The sequence below is a fragment of the Gymnogyps californianus genome, unplaced genomic scaffold (assembly GCF_018139145.2).
Source record: "Gymnogyps californianus isolate 813 unplaced genomic scaffold, ASM1813914v2 HiC_scaffold_84, whole genome shotgun sequence".
Taxonomy (NCBI): Eukaryota; Metazoa; Chordata; class Aves; order Accipitriformes; family Cathartidae; genus Gymnogyps; species Gymnogyps californianus.
This window is the reverse complement of record NW_026114477.1, coordinates 244,912-265,267: the sequence shown is the minus strand read 5'-3', so window position 1 is coordinate 265,267 and position 20,356 is coordinate 244,912. Positions and strand designations below refer to the sequence as shown.

The 20,356-nt window shown below is 56.8% G+C and overlaps 3 protein-coding genes across 6 annotated transcripts; 2 read left to right on the top strand and 1 right to left on the bottom strand.

The window, feature by feature from the left end:
* The first annotated feature begins 2,804 nt into the window (after positions 1-2,804).
* Positions 2,805-3,344, top strand: LOC127029196 (histone H1B-like). The gene has a single exon (XM_050914812.1). It carries the CDS (start codon positions 2,805-2,807, stop codon positions 3,342-3,344), a length of 540 nt encoding a protein of 179 aa, XP_050770769.1.
* A 3,687-nt stretch (positions 3,345-7,031) lies between these two features.
* On the bottom strand, positions 7,032-9,787 carry LOC127029205 (E3 ubiquitin-protein ligase TRIM11-like). 3 transcript variants are annotated; one of them, XM_050914824.1, is made up of 7 exons: positions 9,223-9,787; positions 8,810-8,905; positions 8,041-8,253; positions 7,927-7,949; positions 7,694-7,809; positions 7,509-7,568; positions 7,032-7,423 (listed from the first exon to the last, which is right to left on the bottom strand). In XM_050914824.1, exons 1-7 carry the CDS (start codon positions 9,286-9,288, stop codon positions 7,251-7,253), a joined length of 747 nt encoding a protein of 248 aa, XP_050770781.1. In that variant the 5' UTR covers positions 9,289-9,787; the 3' UTR covers positions 7,032-7,250. The 3 variants fall into 3 exon arrangements, with proteins under 3 accessions (XP_050770781.1, XP_050770782.1, XP_050770783.1); XM_050914825.1 differs by lacking the exon at positions 7,509-7,568 and having other exon boundaries at positions 7,032-7,465; XM_050914826.1 differs by lacking the exon at positions 7,509-7,568.
* Positions 9,788-10,071: 284 nt separating this feature from the next.
* LOC127029202 (butyrophilin subfamily 1 member A1-like) lies at positions 10,072-12,953 on the top strand. 2 transcript variants are annotated; one of them, XM_050914821.1, is made up of 3 exons: positions 10,072-10,385; positions 11,203-11,305; positions 11,879-12,953. In XM_050914821.1, the coding sequence occupies exons 1-3, from the start codon at positions 10,179-10,181 to the stop codon at positions 12,388-12,390; spliced, it is 822 nt and encodes a 273-aa protein (XP_050770778.1). In that variant the 5' UTR covers positions 10,072-10,178; the 3' UTR covers positions 12,391-12,953. The 2 variants fall into 2 exon arrangements, with proteins under 2 accessions (XP_050770778.1, XP_050770777.1); XM_050914820.1 differs by having other exon boundaries at positions 11,203-12,953.
* The last annotated feature ends 7,403 nt before the right edge of the window (positions 12,954-20,356 follow it).

Genomic DNA, 20,356 nt, shown 5'->3' with positions numbered 1-20,356 from the left:
CGTTTTGAGGGCGATGTCACCTACGACCTACCTCGCCGTGAACCAAGTGGGGAAACTACTAATTACAGAACTGAGCCAGGCTGTAATTTTGGTTTAGCGGTCATCTGTGGGTTTGTCAGGGGCCTTATTGAAAATGGGGGCCCCGGAGACGAAAGCAGCCGCCCTCCCCACTGCTTTCCTGGTGGTTTCTCCTCTTTCTCGGGCCGATGTCACGAGTCTCTGTAGACAGGGAGGCAAGTCTGGCAGCGGAGGCAGAGCGATTGGGGCTGTAAGAGGCAAAGACCTGCCCGGTCTTGCCTGCGCTGCGTGATAGCAGTGCTCTACTATGTGGTTTAACCCTAACAATGACTTCCTGCTATCTCAAGATGCTGGTTGGTTTATCTTTTTCCCTTCTATCCACTTGTAGGCAGTGAAATGGGGGATGAAAATCCCATCCGTGGCCTCTCTCCCCACTCACATCCTGCAGTGATTGCAAAACCACAGGGAGGCCCCAGCCTGAGCAATCCGGGGAGGTGCAGGATGTGGTTTTATCCCGTTTCCCCTGAATTCTCTGCAAATCCTAAGCAGAAACTTCTCTGCTTGTACAACCTTCCTGTGAGGCATCTACCAGCAGCAGCAGCAAAGCGCTTTTTCTTCCTCAAATTGCGCAATTTTTTTTAGGGGGCTTCTCCCTGTTTTTCTGGGCTGTGTTTCTATTGACAAACAGCCAGGGAAACAAAAATATCCTCAGTGGGAGAACGGAGAGATTTCCTCGTAGGGAAATGTGGGTGTTTTGCAGCACGACGGGAGGGGGAACCCAACAAAAAGCATTAAATGCCCACGCGAAGGGACCAGGAGATGGTTCTCCTAGAAGTGGTGACAGGGCAGGAGACCAGCGTTGGCATCCAGAACCTCGTGGGGAAAAAGCAAAGCAGAGCTTATCCGACATTCCCACTGCCCCAGCGATAAAACAACCCCCAAGGACGAGGCCAGCAAGGATTTAACGACAGCAGGGAATGCAGGCAGCGCTTGCCGGGGGTTTAGGAAAGGTGATTTATTCGCAGGGTGAGTTTTCTACCACTCCGGCTGTGCACGGGGAAAGCAAACTGCGGCCACAGGGTGGCTGTAGAAAGCAGGGATTAATGCAGTAATGCAACGAGTGAGCGTACTTCCTGCTATATCCCGCAGAACTCATGTGGTTTTTAGCTGTGTTGCTAGCAATGAGCCCTGTGGGGCAGTTTAAAGTGAAATAAAAAACCACCGCTAAACCTCAGCACCCAAATCAGATATGAAAATTAAGAAGCAGAGCGGGAAAAAATCAGAACTAGCAGGCACAGAGTCTGGGGGTGGAGGCGGTGTTAGAGCAGCCCATCCCAGGAGGGAATAATGTTAACGCAGTTGGATAATAAAATTAATTCACAGAATTAAAGCGAACAAGGGTCTTTGAGCTGAAAGTTTCACTTTTATAGAATATAGCCCACATAAAAATAATTTTAAAAAAAGACTAATGGGGAATTATTAAAGTTATGAATGAGGCTGATGTCACAGTCAAGTAAGTTAGCTATTCTGCAACAAAGCTGTGAAAACCATGGGTTGCTGAGCCCCAGATGAATCAGCTTGGGCTTTTGCCCAGGAAAACCACAGACTTTTCTCAGGGGAAATTAGAGGCGCCGCCAACCCCCCCCCCCCCCCCCCCCGGCTTGCAACGAGGGCAAAAACAGGCGGAAGCGCCGCAAAAACCCCGTTAACAGACCCAGATTCGCCACTATGCGAGGAGGGACTGGGGGGCGGAGCCCACCTTCGCCGCAGGAGAGAGGATCGGAAGAATCCACTCTCATTGGTTGATCTGGGGCAGCCAATAGGAGGCGGCGCTTGTGATCCCCTTTCCCGCTCTTCACAGCCGGGTGGGGGCCTCGAGAATGCGATGGAGCACAGCGCGATGCAACGAGGCGGGGCAAAACCAGGAGGAACCAAACCAGAATAAATCCGAAAGTTGAATTTCTAGTAGTAGCTTTCTGGGCAGAAAAAGAACAAAAAAAAAAAAAAAACCAACTGAAAACATTTTTTCCTTTTTTTTTTTATAGTTTTTTTTAGAAAATGCCTGGAGCAGGGCTTAACAGGGCACAACAGAGAGTTTATGCTTAACTAATTCTTAGTTGTTTCAGGCACTTAGTGGCCCTTTCCAAGAGGGATCTCAGCCTCTGAGAGGCTTCAGCAGCAGCAGAAGCAGCCAGGGCTGTGGTCAACATAAATATTTTCCTATAAATTGTCTTTTTTACACGCTTTTAGTGTCTGTATGCACATATATAAAAATAAGCTACTATTTATATCTTATTTGAGGTTTTTGTTTGTTTGTTTATGAAGAGCTCCCAGAGCTGCAGCACTTTAGGGGCAGCGTGCGTTGCACCCGCTTGACTTTCTGGGGCAATTTTTAGCATTTTAGGGGATTTTTGGTTTTTTTTAACACGATTTCTTTAGGGCCTGGCTGCGGGGACACGAAGGGCCATGGTGGGGTGGGGGGCATTAACCCAGCTCTAGCGTTTCCCTTGGGGGAGTGGAATGCGTTTCTTTGAGGGGGGGGGAATCCCATTTTGGCGCCGGCGGGAGCGGGGAGGCGTGGCAGGGGCGCGTGGAGGTTGACTCGGTTGCGTCCGCCGGGGAGGGGGGGCGGGGGATGAGAGCGCGAGACGTTGACTCTGTTGCGTCCGGCGCGGGGCTATATAAAGGGCCGCCGGGGGGCGCTGTCCCGCAGTCGGGGGTTCGACAGCGCAAGGGGCAGGAGCGGGGAGGAGCGGAGCAGCGCTTCGAAGCCGGCGAGCCCGGCCATGCCGCGCGAGAAAGGCGGGCCGCTGTCATCCACTTCGAGGGCGGCCGTGTCGCTGCCGCTGAAGCGCGGGCGGCCGTCGCTGTCGGATCTCATTCTCCGCGCCGTCTGCTTGTCCACGGCCCGCAAAGGCGCTTCGTTAGCCCTCATTAAGAAGACGCTCGCCACTGATGGCTACGACGTGGTGAGGAACGGGGGCCGCTTGAAAGCGGCGGTCGGTGCGTTGGTCAACAAAGGGCTCCTGCAGCGGGTGACGGGTAGCGGTGTCGCCGGTTCGTTCCGTATCGGTCGTGTCGGTAAGGAGCGAGTGGAGGGAGCTGGGCGGCGCGGGAGGGCGGCCGGTGAAGCCCGTCAGCGCCCCGCCGGGAAGATGAAGGGGCCGAGGCGCGGTGTTAAAGCTACCGCGCAGCGGTTGAAGAAGCCGAGGAAACCGCGGGGAAAGGCGGCGGCGGCGGCGGTGGTGGCAGCAGAGGAAGCGGTGGCCGGGGGTGTGGAGGAGGCCGGGGGTCCTCCTGCGGCGGCGGCTGAGGTCGAGACTTAGAGTGCGGTGGATGGAGCAATAAATGTTAAACCCAAAGGCTCTTTTAAGAGCCACCCCAGGGGGTTCAGTAGAGGAGCTGGTCACGGGGCGGCGGCGCGGGGAGGGGGAAGCTGCTGCTCGTTATCCTCGGGGCGAGGCGGCCGTAAAAGAGCTGCATCGAGGGAAGGGTGAGGCGCGAGTATGGGTTGGGCTGAGGGAAGAAGGGAGGTTGTGAAGCGCTCATGAAGGAGTTGCACCGCGGGGTGGCCGCTGTCGCGCGTCACTCAAAGAGTTGCGCTGAGGGAGGGGAGATGGCAGGGAGCAATAAAGGAGCTGCACCGAGGGGTGGTCGCCGCCCGGAGTCACTAAAAGAGCTGCACCGAGTGACGGGCGAAGCGGGGAAGGCAGCAAGAGCTGCGCCGAGGGGTGGCCAGTGCCGCGTGTCACTGAGAGAGCTGCCCGAGGGGCGGGGAGGTGTGAGGGGGTAATAAAGGAGCTGCTTCGAGGGGTGGTCGCCGCCCGGATTCACTGAAAGAGCTGCACCGAGTGACGGGCGAAGCGGGGAGGCAGTGAGAGCTGCGCCGAGGAGGGGTGGCCGTTGCCCCGTGTCACTGAAAGAGCTGCCCCGAGGGACGCGCGGGGTGTCGGCACGAGAGGCTGCGCTGAGAGAAGGGAGGGTGCGAGGCAGCAGTAAAAGAGCTGCACCGAGGGGTGGCTGCTGTCGGGCGTCACTGAAAGAGCTGCGGTGAGGGACGGGAGATGTGAGGGGGTAATAAAAGGAGCTGCAATGAGAGAGTGGCCGTTGTCGGGTGTTACTGAAAGAGCTGCGCCGAGGGGCGGGAGGTGTGAGGGGGTAATAAAGGAGCTGCTTTTTGGGGTAGTGGCCGCCCGGAGTCACTGAAAGAGCTGCACCGAGTGACGGGCGAAGCGGGGAGGCAGTGAGAGCTGCGCTGAGGAGGGGTGGCCGTTGCCCCGTGTCACTGGCAGAGCTGCACCGAGGGGCGGGAGATGTGAGGGGGTAATAAAGGAGCTGCTTCGAGGGGTGGCCGCCGCCCGGAGTCACTAAAAGAGCTGCACCGAGTGACGGGCGAAGCGGGGAAGGCAGCAAGAGCTGCGCCGAGGGGTGGCCAGTGCCGCGTGTCACTGGCAGAGCTGCACCAGGGGGCGGGAGGTGTGAGGGGGTAATAAAGGAGCTGCACTGAGACAGTGCCCGCTGTCGGGCGTCACTAAAGGAGCTGCACCGAGAGAGGGGAGATGTGAGGGGGTAATAAAGGAGCTGCTTCGGGGGGTAGTGGGCGCCCGGAGTCACTAAAAGAGCTGCACCGAGTGACGGGCGAAGCGGGGAGGCAGTAAGAGCTGCGCCGAGGAGGGGTGGCCGTTGCCCCGTGTCACTGAAAGAGCTGCACCGAGGGACGCGCGGGGTGTCGGCACGAGAGGCTGCGCTGAGAGAAGGGAGCGTGCGAGGCGGCAGTAGAAGAGCTGCACCGAGGGGTGGCCGCTGTCGGGCGTCACTGAAAGAGATGCGCTGAGGGAGGGGGTAATAAAGGAGCTGCATCGAGGGGTGGCCGCCGCCCGGAGTCACTAAAAGAGCTGCACCGAGCGACGGGCGAAGCGGAGAAGGCAGCAAGAGCTGCGCCGAGGGGTGGCCAGTGCCCCGTGTCACTGACAGAGCTGCCCCGAGGGGCGGGAGGTGTGAGGGGGTAATAAAAGAGCTGCTTCGAGGGGTGGCCGCCGCCCGGAGTCACTAAAAGAGCTGCACCGAGTGACGGGCGAAGTGGGGAGGCAGTGAGAGCTGCGCCGAGGAGGGGTGGCCGTTGCCCTGTGTCACTGAAAGAGCTGCCCCGAGGGACGCGCGGGTTGTCGGCACAAGAGGCTGCGCTGAGAGAAGGGAGGGTGCGAGGCAGCAGTAAAAGAGCTGCACCGAGGGGTGGCCGCTGTCGGGCGTCACTGAAAGAGCTGCGGTGAGGGACGGGAGATGTGAGGGGGTAATAAAGGAGCTGCTTTTTGGGGTAGTGGCCGCCCGGAGTCACCAAAAGAGCTGCACCGAGTGACGGGCGAAGCGGGGAGGCAGTGAGAGCTGCGCTGAGGAGGGGTGGCCGTTGCCCCGTGTCACTGACAGAGCTGCCCCGAGGGGCGGGAGGTGTGAGGGGGTAATAAAGGAGCTGCTTCGAGGGGTGGCCGCCGCCCGGAGTCACTGAAAGAGCTGCACCGAGTGACGGGCGAAGCGGGGAGGCAGTAAGAGCTGTGCCAAAGAGGGGTGGCCGTTGCCCCGTGTCACTGAAAGAGCTGCCCCGAGGGACGCGCGGGGTGTCGGCACAAGAGGCTGCGCTGAGCGAAGGGAGCGTGCGAGGCAGCAGTAGAAGAGTTGCACCGAGGGGTGGCCGCTGTCGGGCGTCACTGAAAGAGCTGCGGTGAGGGACGGGAGATGTGAGGGGGTAATAAAAGGAGCTGCAATGAGAGAGTGGCCGTTGTCGGGTGTTACTGAAAGAGCTGCGCCGAGGGGCGGGAGGTGTGAGGGGGTAATAAAGGAGCTGCTTTTTGGGGTAGTGGCCGCCCGGAGTCACTGAAAGAGCTGCACCGAGTGACGGGCGAAGCGGGGAGGCAGGAGAGCTGCGCTGAGGGGCGGGAGGTGTGAGGGGGTAATAAAGGAGCTGCTTCGAGGGGTGGCCGCCGCCCGGAGTCACTAAAAGAGCTGCACCGAGTGACGGGCGAAGCGGGGAAGGCAGCAAGAGCTGCGCCGAGGGGTGGCCAGTGCCGCGTGTCACTGACAGAGCTGCACCGAGGGGCGGGAGTGTGAGGGGGTAATAAGGGCTGCACGGGGGTGGCGGGGGTCACTGGCTGCGAGGGGGGGGGGGGGGGGGGGGGGGGGGGGGGGGCTGGAGCGGGGGCGGGGGGTCGGCACAAGAGGCTGCGCTGAGGGGGGAGTGCGAGGCAGCGTAGAAGAGCTGCACGAGGGGTGGCCGCTGTCGGGCGTCACTGAAGAGATGGCTGAGGGGGGGTAATAAAGGAGCTGCCGAGGGGTGGCGCCGCCGGAGTCACTAAAAGAGCTGCACCGAGTGACGGGCGAAGCGGGGAAGGCAGCAAGAGCTGCGCCGAGGGGTGGCCAGTGCCGCGTGTCACTGGCAGAGCTGCACCGAGGGCGGGAGGTGTGAGGGGTAATAAAGGAGCTGCTTCAAGGGGTGGTCGCCGCCCGGAGTCGCTAAAGGAGCGACGGGCAAAGTGTGGAAGCAATAAGAGCTGCGCCGAGGGGTGGCCGCTGCCCCGCGTCACTGAAAGAGCTGCACCGAGGGACGGGCGCGGCGAGGCGGCTAAAAAAGGAGCTCAGGAAGGGACAGGACATGGTGGGGCAGCGAGGCTGCGCCAAGAGTGACTAAGAGAGCTGCACCGAGGGCGAGGTGGCATGCAAAGAGCTGCACCGAGGGCTGGCCGCCGCCGCCGCCGCGTGTCGTTACGGAAGCCGCACCGAGGGACGGGCGCGGCCCGGATCGATCCCTCCCCCGCGGGACGTGGGGAGCCGGGAAAGCGCTTCCAGCAGCGGAGACAAGCAGGGGGTTTCCAGTCAGGTCGGGGGTGTGTGTGTGTGTGTGTGTGTGTGTAACTGTCTGGCGGTGCAGTTTTCAACGAGGTCTGCTTCGCCGCACCCATAGACCCGTGCCCCGCTGCCTCAGCCCCGCAGAAGCAATAAATAGCTTAACGTTTACACCGTGCGCTGAGAATTGCGGTTTATTTTTTCGTTCTGTTAGTGACGAGGAGCAGCATCCCAGCGCCACAAAGCGCCGTTGTCTAATTAAAGAAGCGGCGCAACCGCTGGAGGCAAGTTTGGGGCAGAGCACGGGCTTCTGCGGGGTCTGAGCTGGGCGAGAAGCTCGGCTGTAAAACCGGGGGGGGATGCGGGCAGCACCCAGGTACCCGGCGGGCAGAGCCCGGCTATCGGCTCCGTGTCCTGCATCTCCCAGGGGTGAACCCCTCGCAGCCGCCGGCCGGCTCCTGGTCTCGCCGGGATTCTCCAGCTTCGTCCCGCTCCTCATCCCACCGCACGCTTTTTCTGTCGGCCAAGAGCTGCGGCAGAGGAGCCGCGCCCGGCTCCGGCGTTGTCTTTGCTGTGGGGAAAGCCGGGCAGGTCGGCGGCGGAGGCTGAGGCCCTTTTAGGGGCAGGAAGAGAGGGACCAAAAAAAGCTGCCTCACCCTTTTCCTCTGCGCTGGGAAATCCCCCCCTTTCCGCCTTCGTTTTGGGTCTCCCCCTCTCTGGAAGAAGGTGGGGAGGTGAGCGTGGTGCTGTACCTGCTGCTGCCTTCCCTTGACCGACCTCCTTTTTCCTCCCCAAAACGCCTCTGAATTCTCCCCAAATCACTGAATTCCCTCCCAAATACCTCTGAATTCCTTCAGGGCCTCCCGGAGAGCATCCCGTTGGCGGCGGCAGGAGCTCAGGCTCTTCTCCAGCTCGGTGGGGAGCCCGGAGGGGAGGTGAAGCCTCATTTCCCTCCAGCTGGGAAGAGAAACGATGGAGATGGATGTCGCACCAGGGACGTTTAACCCCCAACCGAGTCCCTCTCTGCAGTTGGGGTGACACAGGGTGGGGGGGAAGCGACCAGGCACCACGTACCTGCTTAGGATGCTCCCGATATCCTAAAAGGGGGGGGAAAAAAGGGAGAAAAAGGGGGTTCAGGATGTGGGCAGCACTTTGGAGGGGGGGCTCTTCGGTAAGGAAGGCTCTCACCTGGGGTGGGTGCTTGGCCTCCAGCTGCCCGATGAGCCCGTGGAGCCGCGCGATCCCCTCGGCCACCCGCAAAGATTTTTCTGCCTGGGTGGCTTCGAAGGCGGCGTCCAGCTCCGCCAGCCGCCCCAGCACCGCGTGCTCCTTCTCCGCCAGGAACCGGCGCAGCCGCTCGAACTCGGCCCCGATGCGACGCCGCTCGGCTTCGCTCGTCTCCTGGAGGAGAAAATAAAACCCCCGTGAGACCACACGCGACCCCCACACCTGAATCTTTCCCTCTCAAGGTAAAGGACAAAGCGCTTCGGCTGGAGCCAGGGGGGCCGTAATGCCGGGGCAGAGCTGGGGATGCGGTTAATTAACAACCGGAGGGTAATTAAGCAGTTCATCCGATGCTTTTCCATCTGCTTTTCCCTTCCCTGTTGCCATTCCTTCTTTATAGTCGGTCCAAAATCAACCAGGGCCCTGGGAAGCAGGGGGGAGGGTTAATTCCACGTTAACCAACGTCCCTTTAGGACTTGATCTGGGATGAAAACGAGCGGCGCCACGAAAATGAAGCCATTTAAAGCAGGAATAAGAAGCAGCTGCACATGGAGGCGGCGCTCGCCAAACCTGCCCGGGATCCGCGCCGGCGGCTCCGACCAGCTTTGGGGCTTTGTAAGGCGCCGGGACGCGTCGTGGAGATGATCCCGCGTGTTTCTGCCGGAGGGATTGGGGGGGGGGAGAAATACCCAAGGACCCATTTGGGCTGCGGAAAGGCTGAGGGGACCCTTACCAGGTAGTCCAGGCGTCGCTTCTCTTCGCTCGCTCTCCAGTCCAGAAACTCTGCCAACACCTTCCTTAGGGATCGCAGGTGAGACTGGATTTTCTCCTGAATGCACCCAAAAAGAAAAAAAAAAAAAAAAAAATTTGAAGCAATCAGCCCGGCTCATTTGTATAATTCTGCGTTTAAAATCTTAAATTATTTGGGGGAGGGAGGCAAATATCCCCCCGCAAAAAGCCACCTCGCTGCCTTCCCTTGAAAACAGGAATCAACTCCCTTTAGAGTTTCTCCTTCCACGAACAGGACCAGGCGCCGGATCTTTGCTTTCCCACCAAGAAATTAAAATATTTTCCCTTTGCCCCATTTTTGGGGGGGCGAGGGGAGGGGGGGAAGAGGCCTGATGGGTCGTAGGAAGACGATCTCACCTCGCAGGTCTCGGCGGATCCCCCCAAAACCTTCGTGGCCGCAGCCCGCGGTTGCTCCTCGCCCATCGTCGCCGGCACCCGCTCGGCCCCGTGGGGTTTTTCTCCTCTTCAACACCGGGAGATGACGGCGGCGACTTCGTGGCCGGTCTCGGCACGGAGGTTTCGCACCGCTGCTGTGGCCATGCTTTCCCTCCCGGCGAGAAGAAATCGGTGCCGGGAGTTGGCGGCGGTGGCGTGGGGCGAAGCCGCCTTCCCTCGAACCGCCCCTGGGTGTTCCCGCGCTCAGCTCCTGGCACGACCTTTCCAGGTGGGAAAAGCAAATTTCCTCGCCCACGGTTGGCTTTAAAGACGTTTTATCTCCCCCGGCTCGTCTCATTTCCAGGCTTTGCTGTCTCATCCCTCGCCTGGAAGCGGCTCCCATCCTCGTCTCTGCTTTGCCTTGCTCGCTTCCACAGCGCGGCCGGGGCTGCAGCCAAATTTGGGGGTTTGGGGGCCAAAAATTCAACCGATTTCTTCCTTGCGCTGCGGTGCAATAATGCACATTTTTTTGCACCGCCCTTTTTTCTTTTTTTTTTTCCCCTCTCCCCTCTCCCTGACGCCTTCCAGATGCGTTGAGAAAGTAAATGGCCCTGAAATGGCGGGGGGACAAGGTGCAATCGGAGGGTGCAGGAGGCATCCGAGGGCGTCGCGGCCCTGTCTGCGGGCGGGAGATTGGAGGTCACCTCCCTCCCCGGCCGATAAAAGCTGGTGGAGGCAGAGACGGGACCGAGCTTTCGCTGAGCCTGTGCCAGAGAGAAGCGGGGGGGGGGGCAGAAAAAAACCCGAGAGAGGAAAAAAACCCAAGCGGAGAAGAAGCCGGTGGTGGAAAAGCAGCCGGAGGAACCCCAAAACGGCGCCAGTGCCACCAAGGAAAACCCCAAAAGGTTTGAGAGAGGGGAAAATCCCAGCGCTGCTGGATGGGTTACGCCGCCCTGCCGTCTTTGGTGGGGAAAAGGGGGATTTTTGAGCGCTCTCCCCATCCCATCAACAAGAGAAGGAAAGTGGATTTGCCTTTGCTTTGCCCTCAGGATCTTTGTTGCGGATTTAAAGGTGTTTTGCAGTGGTTGGCCACGGTTATTATTTGCTTCTCATCTACCCATAACGATCCGGCTGGGGAAATTTGGGTGAGAAACGGCACGGCTCCTGCTTATAACTTAATTTAAGGGTGATTTTCCCACCTTGTCCCCGCTTTTACTCATTACCTGCCGCTTTAATTCCCTTCTCTGCAGTTTTGCTGGGGAAAGCAGGCAGAAAAGAAGCAACCCGTTTATTTTCGAGCATCGCAGCGTGGTTTATTCAACCATTTGGGGGCTTTATTACTAATTTCTAGTGCCCTTTACCACGGGCAACCGCTTGTTTGCACTCAAAGCCCCGCGCTGGTTTCGGAGGACGGATTCGAGGCCCTTTGACGCCAGCCTTTATCTCCCCCGTGCACATTTTCCCCGGGGCCAGCGGCAAATTTCTCCACCTCTCGCAGGGTTTCTCTGGACGCGAGAGAGTTGGACTCGGCTTATCTCAATTTTAAGGATTTTTCTCACTCAAATAAACCCTGTCGGATTTGATTGCCCAAGAAAACGAATGGCGGAGGCAGGGATGGATTTAAGATGGATTCATCCCTGAGCCGAAGCAAGGAATGGGGGTTTTGGGGTATAATCATAGCTAGAAGGTAGATGGGTCCATCCCAACGTGCTCCTCATGTTCCCTTCGCAGTCATCTGGAAATTAATAGATTTAATTGATCTTCGTGGGTCTTCCCATGAATGAACCAAGCTTCTTTGCAGCTGCTGGAGAAAAAAATGGCTTTTTTTTTTTTCAAGTATTTTGATTAAATGCAGTGGTTGAACTTGTTTTCTGATATAAAAAGGGGTGAAAAGCTGCGATGTGCCCATTTGTAGGATAATAATTTTATTTTATTCTTTCTTTCCCCTTTCTGTGCCTCTAGCCGGGAGGGGAGGACGTCGTGGACGCGATGGCTTTCTTCCTCAAACCACGGCCGCGCACATGGGATCTTGCCCTGGACTACCACGCGGCAAAGCAGTTCGAAGGTAACCAAAGGCGGCCGGAGAGGAGCAAAGTACCGATTCCTGATGTTTTCTGGGCTGCATCAAGTGAGATGTCCATCGGAGCTGGAGATCCTCCAGCTCCACCTTCTGTCTCCCTGGCTCCTCCATCTCCGACCTCCATCTCTTGGCTCTTCCATGGGCAACCCTGCCTGGAGATCCTCCACCTCTCTCCGACCTCCATCTCCGGCTTCCATCTCTTGGCTCCTCCATCTCCAACCTGGCCTGGAGATCCTCCATTTCCAACCTCCATCTCTTGGCTCATTCATGTCCAACCTGGCCTGGAGATCCTTCATCTCCAACCTCCATCTCTTGGCTCATTCATGTCCAACCTGGCCTGGAGATCCTCCATTTCCAACCTCCATCTCTTGGCTCATTCATGTCCAACCTGGCCTGGAGATCCTTCATCTCCAACCTCCATCTCTTCGCTCTTCCATCTCCAGCCTCACCACTCTTCTCCCTTTCTCCTTGAAAAGCCACCAGTGAAGGGGATTTTTGGGGTGTGCGTCCTCTGCGCTGAAGTTTGGCTTCCGATCCCTTCTCTGTTTTACTCTCCAGTGGATGTGACCCTGGATCCGGCCACGGCGGGTCCCGAGGTGATCCTCTCTGAGGACCTCAAAGTGGCCACCTGGGGTAGACCTGGACGCCGGTGGCCTGAGGGTCCAGGCCGGTTCGACACGGATCCGTGCATGTTGGGCAGCGAGGGCTTCACCTCGGGCCGTCACTACTGGGAGGTGGAGGCCAACGGGCGCTTCTGGGCCGTTGGGGTGGCCCGCGAGTCGGTTCAGAGGAAAGGCCGGGTCCTCTTTAAACCCAACACCGAGATTTGGGGCTTGCAGAAGTACGACGAGCTCTGCGTGGCCCTGACGGCTCCTTCCAATACCTCCGTCCCGCTCCTCAACGGGGAGATCGGGGTCTACCTGGACTACGAGGTGGGACAGGTCTCCTTCTACGCCGTCGGCAGCCGCCAACGCATCTTCACCTTCCCCGTGGCCTCCTTCAGCGGAGAGAGGGTCTTCCCCTACTTCTGCGTGCTCCTCTCCACGATCAAACTGTCCCCCAAGGGTTGATGCGCCGGCGGGGTCCCCCCAAAGCCGGTTGCTCCACGGTGGTTGGAAACGCTCCTTGATGTTCCTCAGCTCTTATTTTCCAGGTCTTGGAGTCATTTCCACCTCAGCTTATGGTCCTGCATCTTAGATGTCTCCATTTTGGGTGATATCCAGGGGGTTTCGGGTCCGAGCTCGGCGCGGCTCATCTCATCTGAAAGCCGCTGTTGTTAAATTCACCCGAAGCTCATTAATGGGAGCTGGGCTTCACCGTGCTGGTTTTGAGCTGAAAACTTGGTTTTTCCTCTCAAACTCAGCCCCCTCTGAAGGTTTCTTTTACTGAGCTCGATGCCCGTCACCGGCCGGGCTTCCAACCCAAATTAAAAATTTTAATTTTTGCAGGCTTGGAGTTAATACCAGCCGCTACCTCGGTTTAAAACTGATTTTGTCATCACGAGGATGAGCTCGCGCTCGCTTCCCCCCCCATTTTCTTCTGCTGCTCCCCACGCTCAAGGAGGTATTTCCGAGTAATTAATGTGTGATTGATTATAAATGTGCTTCGAATATAATAAATACTTTTCTTTTTTGGCTATAAGAAGGAGGAAGCATCCGCATTTGACCCACCACCAAGCTGCCCCAGCCCCACAAAGACCCCCCAAGGCTGCCCTGGCCCCCCAGGACCCCCCAGGGCTGCCCCACCACCGCGTACAGGCAGCTGAGCAGCAGGCAGGGCTGCCTGCGGGGGGGGGGGGCGTTGCTGGGAGAAACACCCCAAAATGAGGAGGGGGATGAGGAAGGGGGATGCCCTCCTGCCTGCAACGCGCTGAAGCACGACGCGGAGCCCCAGTATCCTGCACCCTTTGGGGCACCCCAATATCCCGCATCCCTTTAGCGCACCCCAATATCCCACACCCCTCGGGGCACCCCAATATCCCGCACCCCTTTAGCGCACCCCAATATCCTACACCCCTTGGGGCACCCCAATATCCCGCATCCCTTTAGCGCACCCCAATATCCCACACCCCTCGGGGCACCCCAATATCCCGCATCCCTTTAGCGCACCCCAATATCCCACACCCCTCGGGGCACCCCAATATCCCGCACCCCTTTAGCGCACCCCAATATCCTACACCCCTCGGGGCACCCCAATATCCCGCATCCCTTTAGCGCACCCCAATATCCTACACCCCTCGGGGCACCCCAATATCCCGCATCCCTTTAGCGCACCCCAATATCCCACACCCCTCGGGGCACCCCAATATCCCACATCCCTTTAGCACACCCCAATATCCCACACCCCTCGGGGCACCCCAATATCCCGCACCCCTTTAGCGCACCCCAATATCCTACACCCCTCGGGGCACCCCAATATCCCGCATCCCTTTAGCGCACCCCAATATCCCACACCCCTCGGGGCACCCCAATATCCTGCATCCCTTTAGCGCACCCCAATGCAGAGCCCCAATATCCCACACCCCTCAGGGCACCCCAATATCCCGCATCCCTTTAGCGCACCCCAATATCCCACACCCCTCGGGGCACCCCAATATCCCACATCCCTTTAGCGCACCCCAATATCCCACACCCCTCGGGGCACCCCAATATCCCACATCCCTTTAGCACACCCCAATATCCCACACCCCTCGGGGCACCCCAATATCCCGCATCCTCTTGGAGCACCCCAAGGCTTGGGAGCCTGGCTGGAGGCCGGGTGCCCCCCAAAGCCGCTCTCATCGCTCCCCTCCTCAGCGGGAGCGAGAGGCTCGTGGGGTGAGACACGGGTGGGGAGAGCACTGGGCCCGGCCTCTCACGGGGAAAAGAGACTCGATTTGGGGGGAAAAAAAAAAGAGACAAATTATTTATTACCAGTCAGATCAGAGTAGGATGATGGGAAATAAAAGCAAATCTTAAAAAACCACCCCTTCCCCCCTCGCCCCTTCCCTTCCTCCCGGGCTTCGCTGCACCCCCGATCTTCTGCAGCTCCGGGGAATGGGGGCTGCGGTCAGGTCAGCCCACGCCGCTCCTTCCTCCTCCCCCTCCTCCCCTGCTCCAGCGTGGGGTCCCTCCCACGGGAGACAACCCTCCACGCCCTTCTCCAACGCCAGCCTTTCCCACGCGGGGTTGCACTCCTCCACGAACTGCTCCAGCGTGGGCTTTCCCACGGGGGTCTCCAGCCTCCTTTAGGGTGCATCCCCCCTGCTCCGGCGTGGGGTCCTCCACGGGCTGCGGGGGGGGGGAATCTCAGCTCCGCCATTAACCCTCCCTGGGCTGCAGGGAGACAGCCGGCCCTCTCCCCACGGGCTGCGGGGGAATCTCGGCTCCGGCGCCTGCAGCACCTCTTCTTCTTCCTCCTCCTCTTCTTCCTCCTCCTCCTCCTCCTCCTCCTCCTCCTCCTCCCCACGCCTGGCAGAGCTGCTCCTCTCCCCCACTCTCGCTCCTCTCCCCGCCTACAACCGGAGGTGCTGCCCCGCCCCCCCTCCCACCCCGCCCCGCGCCCCGCCCCACCCCGCCCCACGCCCCGCCCCGTCCCGCCCCACTCCCCGCCCCGCGCCCCGCCCCGCGCCCCGCGCCCCGGCCTGTCCCGGCCCCGGTCTGGAACCGGCCGGCGCTGGTTCCACCGAACACGCCGGAAACTTCTAGAAACTTCTCACGGGACAGGACACCCCCTCCCCCACGACACCCCCCACCCCCACCCCCCCCCACGCAAATCTCGCGCAACGTGCTCTGCGTGTAAACCGCGGCACGGGCCATATATACAACTCCTCCCCCCTCTCGTCTCCCCGCCCCCAATACATCCGGCGCGCGCAGCTATAGGAGCATCTCCTCCTTCTCCCCGCCCCTCCCGCCCCCCGGAGGCCCCGCCCCACCCTCGCCCCGCCCCTAGGGCCGAGACACTTGTTCATTCACCGGCTGGGTGCCGAGGTTTTAAGGCGGCCCTGCTCTCCCGCCCGGCCCCGGCCCCCCCCTCCGGCCCCGGGACCCCCTCCCGGGCCCCCCCCCCGGCCATGCGACCCCTCTGGCTGCTGCCGATGCTGCTGCCGGTGCTGCTGCTCCTCACGCTCGACGCGTTCCCCTTGGGGCGGATAGGTGAGTGAGTTGACGGGGGCGGGGGGGGGGGCACTTTAAAACTTCAATTAAACTTTGTTTCCCCCCCCCCCCGCTTCGCTGGAACGGGCCGGTTTTTTCCGCGCTTCTCCCCCCCCCCCCCGGTTCTCCCCCACTCGGCAGCACCCAAAGCATTTTTTTTGGGGGGGGGGGAGGGGGGAGGGGGGAGGGGCGGTTAATGCTTTCCCACCTCTCCGCAGATTCGTCGGAGCGGGAGGGCAGGGTTGCACCCCCCCCCCCATTTTTAGCATCGCCCCCCTCATTTTTTGCAACCCCCCCCTTCTTTTTGCAAATCTCCAATACTTTCTGCCTGCGCCCTAATTTTTTTCAACCCCCCCCCCCCGTTTTCTGACACCCCCCCTCCCCAATTTTGATACACCCCCTCCCTATTTTTTTGCCACCCCCTTATTTTTTTGAAACCCCCCCTTTTTTTTTTTTTTTTTTTGCGACCCCCTATTTTTTTTGCCCTCCGGTTTAAGTTTTTTTGCCACCTCCAGTTTTCTTGCAAAACCCCGCCCCATTTTTCCGGCCCCGCCCCCCCCCATTTTTTGCAAACCCAACTTTTTTGAACCCAAACCTATTTTATGCCAACCCCCCGATTTTCTTGCACTCCCCCCTTCGTTTTTTGCAAACCTCCATATCTTTTTGCAGCCCCCCCCTTATTTTTTGCAACACCCCTATTTTCTTTCCAACCCCCCCTTTTTTTGCAAACCTCTATATTTTTTGGCAACCCCGCTGTTTTTTTTTTTTTGGCAACCCTGCTGTTTTTTTTTTTTTTGGCAACCCCCCTATTTTCTTGTAACCCCCCCTTATTTTTTGCAACCCACCTATTTTCTTTCCAACCCCCCCCTTATTTTTTGCAAACCCCCCTTATTTTTTTGCAACCTTCCGTATCTTTTTGCAGTCTCCCTTATTTTTTGCTACACCCCTATTTTTTTTTTTTTGCAACCTCCCCTTTTTTTTTTTTAAATTTTTTTTATTTGCAACCCCCCATTATTTTATTGCAAACCCCCCCCCCCATACCCCCCCCCCATCTCTCCCAGGTCAATTTACCATCTTCAAACTCCTTCTCCTTCCAGCCCAGCCATGCCTCACCATCACCGCTACCGTTCACCGGGACATCCCGGTCACCATCCCCATCAGCTTCACCAAAATCACGTTTTTCCTGCGAAAATATGATGGGACCGGTTCGCAGTCCTTGGCCGTCTGCATGGAAGGCAAATGCAATAAATTATCCCAGAACGTCACGGCCGACATCACGCTGCGGGACGGGGAGCTGGAGCTCAGCAAAGTTTCGGCCGGAGTTTACCAAGCCGAGCGCAGCTTGGACAATACCTGCCTGGCGAACATCACCCTGCGGGGTGAGGGAAGCAGCCGGCTCGTGCGCCCCAAAATCCGCCGCCGCGAGCCCTGGGGAATATTGGGAATATTGGAATTTGGGGGAATATTAATATTATATATTAACCTATCTTTCCTCTTTTTCTTCCTGCAGAGCCGACGTCAGCTCCGTTCCCGACCAGCTCGGCGTCTCCTGAGACCACAAAATCCATGGGTGAGCGCGACCGCGGCGCAGGAAAATATTCCCCCCCCCCCCCCGCCGCTCCCTGCCCCCGCGTCGCTAATTATTTTATTTTTCTTTTTTTTCGTTGCAGGTTGGGCTGTTCTACTGTGTCTCGTCGCCTTGCTGGTCGGGGTGAGCTGCCTCTGCTTCGCCTGCGCCGGTGGGATCTAGGGTTTCCAGCAGCGTCCGAAGCTGTTCCGGCGTCTCCGGAAACGAACCAAAAATGGGATTTTTTGGCGCAGGAGCCCCGGCGGGGCCCAGGCCTCGACCTGCAGCTTAGCTTCGCAGCCGCTCCCCTGCCCCGTTTAACCAAAAAAGCACTTTTTTAAACTCATCTCTTAAATCCAGATTGGGTTTTTGCAGAAACGGGGAAAAAAAAAAAACCCCAAACTGTAGCGGGAGAGGAGGGCAAGATTTCCCTTGCTCCAAGTCTCCCCCACCACTAAAAACCCTTAAAATGAACTGAGAGAGGTTAAAAAAAATATATATATATATCGCTTTTAGAAATGTATTTTAGGGCAGATATTTATTTTTTCTGTTTCAGGACCATTTTCAGCTGCTCAGGGGTTTTTTTTTTCACCTCAAATCTGGGCTAGGCGTGGCATTAACTTATTGTAAGCAGTATTTAAAACAGGATTAAAATTAAACGGGGGGAAAAAAAGTTATTTTTCTCCCTCTTTGCACTGGAAAAATGTGAATTAAAACCCCAGACTGTTGTCTGATTGAAAGATCTGGTTTTTGATAATTGAAGTTATTTATTTTTATAATGTATTCTGTGCTTTTATTAAGACGTCCTTTGGTGTACTTGCTTTACTAAGACCTTGTTGATGCAACATTTCATATTTATAAACACTTCCTATTTGTAATCACTTGTCCCGCGTGATCATTTTTTTCTCCCCAAAAAGGTGGGGTTTTGCTGCAAACGCTGTGTGGGTAAATGGGATTTATTTGGGGGGGGTGTGTGTGTTATAATTTTATATATAAATGGCGTCACGACCAGTGAGCATCTTCCTTCGGGATGCCCGGAGGAGGAGGAGGGAGCGGGGATGAAGGCTGAGCATCCTACAGGGGAGTTAATTAATTGCACAATTGATTTGAGCTGCGCGGGGACGAAGCTGTTTCATTTGGGTGGGGAAGGAAAGAGAGGGGGAAGAAAAAAAAGCTGTATTTTTTTTGCGGCCGGCGCGAAGGCAAAGTCCCAATTTGAGGCCAAGTTGCCGCCCGCCTCCCCTCAAAATTCTTAAAAAAAATAAAGAAATCAGCAAAAAACCAAAAGGGAAGAAAAGAGGTTTGGGGGTTTATTTCTTCCCCTTTTTTTAGCCCCCATACCTTTTTATAGGATGCGTCATGTAGCGTTTTTTCACCCATGCGCGGATCCACGGGTGCTGGGACGCAGGGGGCCGTATCCGGGCAAAATTCGGTGCCGACGCGGGCAGCGCCCCTTTCCCTACCCCCGGGATTGACGTTAGGCTTCATTTTTATCACGCCTAACTCTCTCTCTCTTTCTTTTTTTAAGCCTAATCCCACCTTTTTTTAAGCCTAACTTCCTCTTTCTTAACTCTAACCCCCCCCTTTTTAAGCCTGAAACTCCATTTTTGAAGTCCAAAGCCCTTTTTTAAGCCCAACCGCCCTCTTTTTAAGCCTAAACCCCCTCTTTTTAAGTCTAACCCCCTTTTATTATGTCTAAACCATGTTCTTTTAAGCCTAAACTCCCCCTTTTTAAGCCTAATCCCCCTTTTTAAGCTTAACCCCCTTTTTTTAAGCCTGAACTCCTTTTTTTAAGCCTAATCCCCTTTTTTTAAGCCTAATCCCCCCCTTTTTTAAGCCTAACCCCCTTTTTGAAGCCTAAACTCCTTTTTTTTAAGCCTAACCCCCTTTTTTAAGCCTAATCTCCTTTTTTTAAGCCTTAACCCCCTTTTTTAAGCCTAACCCTCCCTTTTTTAAGCCTAACCCCCTTTTTTGAAGCCTAAACTCCTTTTTTTTAAGCCTAACCCCCCCTTTTTTAAGCCTAACCCCCTTTTTTGAAGCCTAAACTCCTTTTTTTTAAGCCTACCCCCCTTTTTAAGCCTAACCCCCCCTTTTTTGAAGCCTAAACTCCTTTTTTTAAGCCTAAACTCCCCTTTTTTGAAGCCTGAACTCCTTTTTTTTAAGCCTAACCCCCCTTTTTTTAAGCCTAACCCCCTTTTTTGAAGCCTGAACTCCTTTTTTTTAAGCCTAACCCCCCCTTTTTTTAAGCCTAACCCCCTTTTTTGAAGCCTGAACTCCTTTTTTTTAAGCCTAACCCCCCCTTTTTTTCAGCCTAACCCCCTTTTTTGGACCCTAACCCCCCTTTCCTTCTGCCCAGGCCCCCCAGGAGCCGGCGTGGGGGCGGCTTTCTGCAAGGGACAGGGCTCACGCCGAGCGCGGGACGCGACACCAGCGTGTATAGGTGAAGGAAGCCAAACATCTAGACGCCTACAGATTTCCTTCCACCCCCAGCCAGCCCGAAGCTTTTGTGACGCTCAGGAGTTTCTCCTCTTCCCTAAATCCTGTCTTTTATCCCTCTTTTTGGTTTTTTCCGACTTATAAGCATCCTTTCGTGCCAAGCAGCCAAACCGATCCCTTCCCGTAAGGACGCTTTGCTCCATTTACCGTCCTCGCCTTTAAGCATGAAGGAATTTTTTATTTTTTTAAATTTTTTTTAAATAAAAGGAAATTTATTTAAGCAAAAATTACACTAAAAGCGACGGGGGCACGCTGCTGCTGGGGCACGGCTCTGGTGGGACCCGCAAGTCGACGTAAACTGTTTCCCAGGACCATTATAAATTAAGTGCTGCAACCAGCCTTAAAAAAAATTGAAATAATTTCAAAAAAGAAAATAGCAGGAAAATGCGGCTGGCAGGAAACACGAGGCACTGCCCCAGCACCTTGTCCAGAAGCGATCCCGCGCGTTTTCTGCTCGTGTTTCAATTCTTCGCAGCGAACAACGCGGAGAAAAGCACTTCCCTGCGCTCAGCAGGTGACGGGAGGAAAGAAGAGGGCGACGCGGGCGAGTTTTGGCGGCACTGGGGCCACGTGGATCTCCTTTGGGTCAAATAATGAGAATACGAATCCTTTTTTAACGTTTTCTCCCAGTTCTGGTGGTTTCGGTTGGTTTTTTGATCCCCTCAGCCGTATCATTTGCCAGGGGTTGGGGGTAAATATTGAAAAAGCTTTTCCCTTTCTCGGCATCTCCAGGGCGAGAGATGCTCCTCGGCATCGGCATCGCGGGGTGCGGCTGCGGGGGAAGGAGCCGCGATTCCTGGTCCTGGTCCTTCCATCCGCCGGATGCGGCCCCTCGAACGT